General features: G+C 31.5%; 1 protein-coding gene and 1 long non-coding RNA gene across 2 annotated transcripts; one reads left to right on the top strand and one right to left on the bottom strand.

The window, feature by feature from the left end:
- Positions 1 to 402: 402 nt before the first annotated feature.
- LOC145045133 (uncharacterized) lies at positions 403 to 888 on the top strand. The gene has a single exon (XM_078993472.1). It carries the CDS (start codon positions 403 to 405, stop codon positions 886 to 888), a length of 486 nt encoding a protein of 161 aa, XP_078849598.1.
- A 2383-nt stretch (positions 889 to 3271) lies between these two features.
- Positions 3272 to 4883, bottom strand: LOC144998435 (uncharacterized). The gene is made up of 3 exons (XR_013660318.1): positions 4783 to 4883; positions 4602 to 4689; positions 3272 to 3349 (listed from the first exon to the last, which is right to left on the bottom strand). It is a non-coding gene; the product is annotated as an uncharacterized LOC144998435 (long non-coding RNA).
- Between the last annotated feature and the right edge of the window lie 4390 nt (positions 4884 to 9273).

The following is a 9273-nucleotide window of genomic DNA, read 5'->3' as shown; positions in this document are numbered from 1 at the left end:
AAATCAAGGTTCATGATGATTCACCCGTTTGTGATAATCATGACTATAATAGTCATATTACTTTTTATCCCAATCTTTAACATCGAAGATAATATGGAATTTCATCTACTTTTAGGCTTTTATGCTATGTTAGCTTTACCACTTCTTGTTTGTGTAATGTTTATTGAAATAAATGGATTTTAATTTTTATTTTGTTAAAAATTTATAGTTACATTATGTCCAACATTGCAAAGCTCGAGTTTGCAGCACTTGAAGTTAGCGGGAAAAACTATGTGCCATGATGATAGATGTAAAAATGCATCTTGAGTCCATGGGAATCTCAAATGCTATAAATGAATTTAATAATTGCTAGGCACAAGACAAAGCAAAAGCACAAGTTTTTCTTCTAAGCATATTGATGAAATGTTAAGATTTGAATATCTTGATGTTACTGATCCAAGTATTCTCTGGAATCTTTTGAAAGAAAGATTTGATCATCAAAAGGAAGTTATACTTCCAAATGCTAGAGATGAATGGAGAACACTGAGGTTTCAAGACTTCAAGAAAGTAAATGAATACAACTCAGCTTTGTTCAGAATATGTTCACAACTCAAATATTGTGGACAAGAAGTTATTGATGAAGATATGTTGGAGAAAACTTACTCCACATTTCATGCAACAAACATTACCTTGATGCAACAATATCGGATGCAAAAGTTCACAAGATATTCTGAACTGAATGCATGTCTGCTCGTTGCAGAGCAAAACAATGAACTCTTGATGAAAAACCATGAATCTCATCCAACGGGATCAGTAGCACTTCCTGAAGCAAATGCTACAAATATTGATAGTCATCAAAACAATACACGTGGACAAGGGCGTGGTCGTGGTCGAGGACGAGGCCTATAAGTTATCAAATTGGTGTCCAAATCTCCTTTCTTCTTTCTTCTTTCTTAAGGTTCTTAGTTTAGTTTTACTAATCTTCTTTTAATTACATCATTTAAATATATGTATATATAAATATAAATATATATATATATATATATATATATATATATATATATCCGTTTTGTATATTTATAAATCATTTAATAAGATTTATAACTAATACATAACTTTACTTTATATAATTTTACTAATTAGATACATTAATAAATATTAGTAAATGTTAAAATAAAATTATGAAGAGTAAAAAATAAACATTGACATGTATAAATAAATATAATTTAAATGTTAGTATGCATAAAGAAAAGTCAGTTGCATGTATACTACACATCAAAACCCCGATGTTTTTATTTATTTTTAAATATTACAATAGAAAATTAAAAGAAGTTGGTATATATCATTACCAATTTGTACCAACCAAACTTGTTGGTAGCCAAATAAATTGGTACCAAAATTGGTACGGTAACAAAATTGGTACGGTACCAATAGCAATTTTTTTATACCAATTATAGTTGGTATGGTACATGGTTTAGAGAAAAATGAATTGGTACCGTACCAATTCCACCTCTAACTAAAAGATGACTAGATCACTAACACTCCTTATGAGTTTTTCGTTGTTTGTTGAATAATTTTATATCATGTTTCGATGACTAGACCATTCACTAAAACTAGATTACTAGAAGATGACTAGATCGCTAACACTCCTCATGAGTTTATCGTTGTTTGTTGAATAATTTTATATCATGTTTCGATCACTTATTGACTTATTGTTTATCATGTTTCAAACATTTTCTTTGCTTAGTTGCCAATTTTTTTATTGAATGTGATATGTTAATACTTCTTCTTTATAGATTTTTTTTTGATGTGTAAATTTTTTCGATGCAAATGCCACATCAACATTGTAATATGCCCAACCGATCAAAACTTGACTAAGGGAGACCTAAGGAACACATTTCATTAGGTAGCACGTTAATACTTCTTCTTTATAGATTTTTTGTTGATGTGTCAATTTTTACGATGCAAGTACCACATAAACATTTTAATATGCCCAACCGATCAAAACTTGACTAAGGGAGACCTAATGAACACATTTCATTAGGTAGCTACATTGGTTATATGGACAAATTCAATGGTTATAACGAGATAGATAAAACATATGTTGTTACTTTGTAGAAGATATAATATAAAAGTTTAACAAAAAATTAATTAAACATGTTATTGTTATTGTTATTGTTGTTCAACTATTTTTCTGTTAAACTTGATCATATTCAACCGTCAATATTTATTTTTGAGTAAATTAAACGAATGGTCTTTTAGCCTTTTAGTTTTTCCCTAAAATAGTCTCTAATAAACGTTTTCCCTGAGATGGTCCCTAAGAAGCTAACATTGCATACAAAAGGCCCCTATGACTAACTATGTTACTAAATTTTGTTAAGTTTTGTTAAATAAAAATACCCTTTGTTTTATGCACACAACTGGTCCTTATAGCTCTCTCTCTCTCTCTCTTTCTCTCAGTTATGGATGGATGAATGAACAATGTTTGACTAAAAAAGTCAAAATTGGATCCACAAGCGTTTCTCCTCCCTTCAATCTCTATCAACAATCGACCACACCCATCCCTTCTTTAAAATCAGATGAAAAAAAAAACCCATGAATGCCTCGTCGGAATCAACAAAGGAAAGACGATGTCGCCATCTAATTCTCGTACTCCGACACTACACCCACCAGTGAAGACCACCGCTACAACAACCAGCGACCACCGTCGCAACAATTTCTAGGGAAAATGATTTTTTAATTGTGTTGTTAAACCAATCTACGATATTTTCAAGGCACCACATTCAAATTGGCTAAATGATGATGATATCAATGAGTACTTTTGGAGCAGAAGGTGATTCAAGAAATTGAAGTGGCCTATAGACATCGGGAGCAATTTTTTTCGAAACAATAAGAAAAGGGAAAAGGGTAGGGAAGACATGTTTCGTGGAGCAGAGATCCTTTCTAAAACTATAGAACAAGCCTATAGACATCGAGAGCAATTTTTTTGCTTTAGTGTTCATCCTTCCAGAAATTCTAGCTTTTCTTCTCTTTATTCTTCCATGTATTCTTAATTTCTTTGAAAACACCAATTGGAGAATCATCTATGTCATCACATGGTGGTTCCAAAGTAAAACTTCTATGGGCCATGCTTGTCACACCCCCAAACCGAAACGACAGAAACGTTCGGGGGCGGAGGACGTCATGCTCAGTATCATAACCATAGTGAAGAAAGTAAATACAACCATCATAAATATAATTTAAAAGGTTACATTGTTGCAAAAATACATGTTTCCAAATAAATTACATATGATGTCAAAATAGTTCAAAAGAAATGTGCACCTTAGCGTCTTGCCTTCAAAATCTTGTGGTTACCTGTATTACTGAATACCTGAGAATACAAGTTGTTTTTGAAAGAGTATCAGCATTAAAGCTGGTGAGTTCATAAGCAGTTTATGAATGAAAAATGAATGTTGTTCGTTAAAGTTTGTTACAAGTTTGTTTCCAGAAAATCCAATATTTTCTAAAAGGTTTATTGTAGTCTTAATTGAACCAAGACTTAGTATATGTAAGTAAATCGCCATACATGTGTGTGGTTTTATATTTAAATAAAACTCCTTTTTGTTAAATCATTAAATTGCCGTGAACTATGAGTTTTCTTAATTTCCCATGTGAGTTATTATAACCGTGCTAAGACTCGAAGACCACGTACTCGAACTTCTTTAAGCGCCAGAATATTATGACACTTGTCACCCCAGACCTGCTGGTCTAGCTGTTGCAAGCAGCTTAGGTGCGGGTTTATCATACCCAATATAGATCTATACACAACTATCACGCTCTCCCTACAAGATATCCTGGCTATAACTACAGGACTTTACTGTTGTACTAAAGAGTACTCCGAAGATGAATGTCTCACAAATTTATGCATTAACATGTTCACATGGTTCGTAATAAAATACCCGTTTATTAAATATATGGTATTACCATTTCTTTGTTAAATGAGGTGTCCAAACTATACCTATTATAGTTTATCAAAATGTTTTATTGTTTAAATGAAACCTTTTTATGCATGACCTTGTATTTCAAAAAAATGACACTGAAAATGCTAAGTATAAAATCTTACACACCTTGCTCAACATATTACAAGGTGTGAATAACTCTTTAACTTGTTTTCAACAATATAACTCTTAATTGTCACTGTTTTAGATTATTTATAGAAAAATCATCGTAAGTCGAAAACTAAATCCGTAAATTCAGAGAGTTTAGAAAAAGAGTCTACTGTGTTCGCAAATTTCCTTAAAAATTTTGGTGGTCTCAAACCAGTGTGAAAATGTGCATTTTCATAACCTGGTCCGCTTTCGTTGCTGCAGTGATAGGCAGTTTTGTAAAAATCACCAAAAATTGTAGAAAAATCATATGGAGATTTGAAAGCAGTCATTTTAAAAGGTATAAACCTGAAATATCTGCATATTGAACAGTTTTGAAAAATATTAAGTTTAAGTTGGGTAAAACACTTCGTGAACATGTCACAACTTTTCTGTTGTAAGCTGTCAAGTTAAGTTTTAAATATGTTTTAGTGTTTTAACTTGTCTTCCCCCCTTGAAAACTAAAGAAAACTAGAAAATATAGAGGTATGAAATCACCTTGAGTGCTTCTTGGAAGAGTGGAAGGTCGAAGACAAGGAGTATCAAGTCAAGAACACTTGATGAACACGTGAAAGTTTGGATGATCCTAAGAACGATTTTTGGCGTTAAGATATGAGTCATTAATCCAAGAGTGTTATGAAATTATGGAATAACACTTGAGTTTAGATGGAATACTTACCAAAAAGTGCAGTAGCAACTCAAGAACACTTGCACAAGGTGTTGGAAAGTAGAGAGAAAGAAGCTTTCTTGAGGTGATATGAGAAGTGTGTATGTTTGAAATGAGCAAGTAAATCAAGAAATCCTCCAGGGATATCTTTATATAAAAGGTTGTTGGAGCAATTTGTGAGTTTGAAGTGATGTGTGCATTGGTTTGTGTGATGTGGATAAGGTTGGATTAATGAGAGGATGACACATGGAAGGCAAGTGGGCACACTTGACCCACTTGTGGGGTAAATATCCTCTTAATATAAAATAATGATTTTTTAATTAATAAATCCTTGAGAAATAAATAAAATATGATTTTTGGGGTTTTAAATGGTTAAAATATGAATTTGGTGAAAAATCCCCATCAAAAACAGACTTAGGAAGCGAATGTGGTCGAAAATCGGACAATAGGGACCGAACCTGCGAGGTTCGGCTCTAAGAGGATGAGAACCGAGAGAACGGAAGAAGAAGGACTGAAGGTGCAAGGGGGAGAGCCGAAGGTCGGGTCTCGATCTGAAGTAGCTGAGGAACCGAAATAGACCAAACCCTTGATCCATTTTGGCTGAGAGGGTTTCGGTTTTGATGCATGTTCGGTCCGAGAATGGGAGGTTCGCTTCTGACAGGTTCGCTTCTGACAAGTTCAGCTCCTAATAGGTTGGGCACCTAAGAGGTTCGGCTCCTAAGAGGAGTTTCGGTCCTAATTAGCTGTTTTTCGATATAACTCACCGATTCGAGCGGTTTTTGGTCAATTTAAGGGTCGGGATGACCCGATTGACTATAGAAAGTTTGAGAGAGACTTGGGAGAGATTTAGGAGAGATTTGGGGGAGATTGGGGGAGATTTGAGAGAGATTCACTTTTAGCCATTTTCATCGAATAATCTTGCAATGCAAGGTCCGTGGACCCCATTATACTTCGTTTATGATTATTTTAAGTCCCTAAAAGGGTACATAGTCGTGTTTTGATTTGTTTAACTCCCTTCTTAGGGTTTCAGATTGATAAACACATAGATTTATTGAGACACTCGAATTCTTGACAGACAAATGTACGTTTTCATAAAAATAACTTTTAATCATACAAGTATTATACAAGATTGACCGGTTTGACTTGTTAGTTTGACTTTGACTTTGACTTGTTGAATTTGATTTGACTTGAATTTGACGGTTTTCACAATGGTCTCCATGGTCTAGTAGACAAAATAAAGTATTCTTTATTATAGATCATTGTTCTTGCCACAAACTTCTGTTTCAGTTACTTCTTGCAGATAAAACCAATTATTCAATCCACTAAAGATCTTCTTGACCTCACAAATGTTACATACGAATGGCTCTAATTCTTTGGTAACAACAATATGTTTGTAATAGTTCTTTTTTGGTTTCTAGTTGTATTAATATATCTCATGGACACACAAATCTGGTACTCAATCTACTCTTCCTTCGTAGGTGCAGCAGTAGGCCTTTTATGGCTTTCAGTTTTTGCAAGTGCAATACAGTTCAATCTGTGAGATCTTCTAGACCTCACAGATGTCACATACGAATAATACCAATTCTTTGGTAACAACAATATGTTTGCAATATGCTTTTAAGTTTTCTAGTTGTATTAATCTATCTCATGGATACACAAATTTGGTACTCATTCTACTCTTCCTTCGTAGGTGCAGTAGTAGGCCTTTATGGCTTTCAGTTTTTTCAAATGAAATGCAGTTCAATCTTCTGACTCGAGGGACTTTTCCACTTGATTTATGGATTTTGTGTGTTGTCAATTATGGAGTGTATGAGTTCATGTGCGTTGAATTTGAACCTAGATCTTCATCAGGTTCATCATTGTGTATGTTAAATTAGGAAGAGAGAAAAAGAGATGTACAAGAGAGACAGAGAGGGGTGTGTGTTTGTCTGTGTTGAATCTAAACCCAAGATCGTCATTTAGTTCATCCCTAAATCTTCATCTAGCTTATCTTTTTGTGGTGTGAAGAGAGAGAGAGAGAGAGAGAGAAAGAGAGAGAGAGAGAGAGTTATAAGGACCATTTGTGTGCATAAAACAAATGGTGTTTTTGTCATTTAACAAAACTTAACATAATCTTAATCACAGGGGTTTTTTGTGTACAAGGTTTACTACTTAAGGATCGTCTCAGGAAAAACAAATTATGTAGAAATAATTTCAGAAAAAAACTGTAAAACTAAAGGACCATTTAGATAATTTACTCTTTATTTTTTGTATTATAAATCCGGAGTAGTTATTTTACACGTTAAAGATAAAAACGGCTACTTAGTTTTTTCTAGCTTATGTGCCTTTTTTTCTTTTCTTTTTAAATTTAAATATTACTATGAAGTCAATATTTTACTACCTTACCTAATTACAAAAGTAAAAAATATGAAAATGTTTTAAATAAATAATAGGTAGAATTTCATATATATGTTTATTAAACATCAAAATATCATATTGGTACAACTTAAATTTTAATATCATATTTATCATTTATAAAATTTTAAAATATCGTATATATTCTTCTTCAACATCAAAATATCATATATGTCCTTCATAAACATCAAAATATATATATATATATATATATATATATATATATATATATATATATATATATATATATATATATATATATATATATATCATTCTTAAACATCAAAATATCAATGATAATATCTAAAATGTTATTCATCTAAAACATGACAATATTCAAAAAAAAAAAAAAAAAAAAAAGTAAGCAATCAATGCACACATTTCATGGAGATGATTGAAGATGAAGCATTTTGTTTGTAAAGATTATGACATTCCAATAATTTAGAAATAGACGTTCCATTATTATATACGTAGGGATATAACATGATTTAAATAATTTTAAGATATAAAAAATAATTATAAACTATAAAAAACAATGTAATTTTTTTTTTTTTTGAGCAAAGATGATATTTTGAAGGTTTATAAATGGTAAATATGATATTAACAAATTAAGTTTAGCAAATATGATATTTTGATATTTAAGGATATATATGAAATGTATTAAATATTTGAAATGTTTCAACATTCATTTTTTTTTTGGATTTTGGTTTAATTCTCATTTGATTCTCTAGTCAAACTTTTGTTCTTGTTAATTCTGACTAGCGAGGGATGTGATAGAGTACTCGATTGAGTTAATTCTCATCAATGATGGGATGTGTATACGTTTTGATTTGGAAGAGGGTGTCACTCTAGTTGGTGATAGTGGTAGAACAAGATATGAAAGCGAACACGACGTTGTTTGAACGATGCATGAGATAATTGGGAAGAGCAACTTTGTAGATCTAGGATTTGATGAAGGTTTACAATATGGGTTTCGATTTGGAATTTTGTTCAAATCATTTTTTTTCTTGATTTCTTTTAATATAAAAGGATTTAATTATGATTTGTATTTGGTTTCGATTTGGAATCACATTCAAGAGGTTCAAAGGATATGATCTTATGTTAACGTTTGGTTTATATGGGTTTTTTTTCATATTCTTTCGTTTTAGTTTAAGCTATTGTTGGTTTTGATTGTTATGTTTGTTAATGAACGGAAGATGATAATGGGATGTAAAAGATGGTATGAGAGAGGTGGAAGTTAAGGTGTTATCGGATTCAAATGAATATAATTTTGAACTTATACTAATAATAATTATTATTATTATTATTATTATTATTCTAAAGTTAACTAGAAAATATTGTTAAAAGAAACTAAATGGATATCATATCAACGCAACACATTTAAGTCTAGTCGATAAAAATGCAACTTGGGATGCCACATCACTCTTGTATCTGCCACCTAAGCTTGATTACCATATGATTCTTTCATATTTGTCAAAATAGTATTTTTTTTTTTTTCATATTAATTTTAAATTTTAATGATTTAAGCATATAAAAAACAATACTTACTAATCAAATGGGATCGAAATCTAAAAATGAATAGATAGTTAGTAACTACATATAAACGGATTTAACGAGTTCCGGTTATAATTAGTTTTAGGCCCAATTCAAAGTTTTGAAACCACACTTAAGGTAATGGATCTTGGGCTTGGTGAACAAAGGGCATTAACAACCGTGTTTTTTTAAACCCTTCTAAATTTCGTTGTGTTTCACCATTGATTTCAAACTTACACTTCATAATTTATGAAAAATCTTAACTAAAATGTCATCATCACTTTACCTACTTTTTCCCACATTTTTCCTCGAAATTCAAGCCGACACCCATGATGATCAAATTATTGTTTAGATAATGGAAGTGGCTTTTACAAAAACAAATAGAAGATGCAACAATATTGATAATGGAAATTATTTGTGTTGTGAAGGAGACAGGATGTGTTAGTACCAAGAGTGTAGGATTGAGGATGTGTTTTTAATAAGTGTAAAGATTTGTTATTTTTTTTGTGAAAGAGTCACAATGTGTTCTTAATGAGTATACAAGAAAGAAAGGAAAAGCTTTTGAAAGAGTTTTGA

Source organism: Lactuca saligna, chromosome 5, assembly GCF_052625555.1.
Source record: "Lactuca saligna cultivar CGN05327 chromosome 5, ASM5262555v1, whole genome shotgun sequence".
NCBI classification, from domain to species: Eukaryota; Viridiplantae; Streptophyta; class Magnoliopsida; order Asterales; family Asteraceae; genus Lactuca; species Lactuca saligna.
This window is presented reverse-complemented; position numbering and strand designations above follow the sequence as displayed.

Excerpts from the sequence above, each read along its gene's own strand:
- LOC145045133 (XM_078993472.1), top strand. The coding sequence starts at position 403 with ATGTTAAGATTTGAATATCTTGATGTTACTGATCCAAGTATTCTCTGG.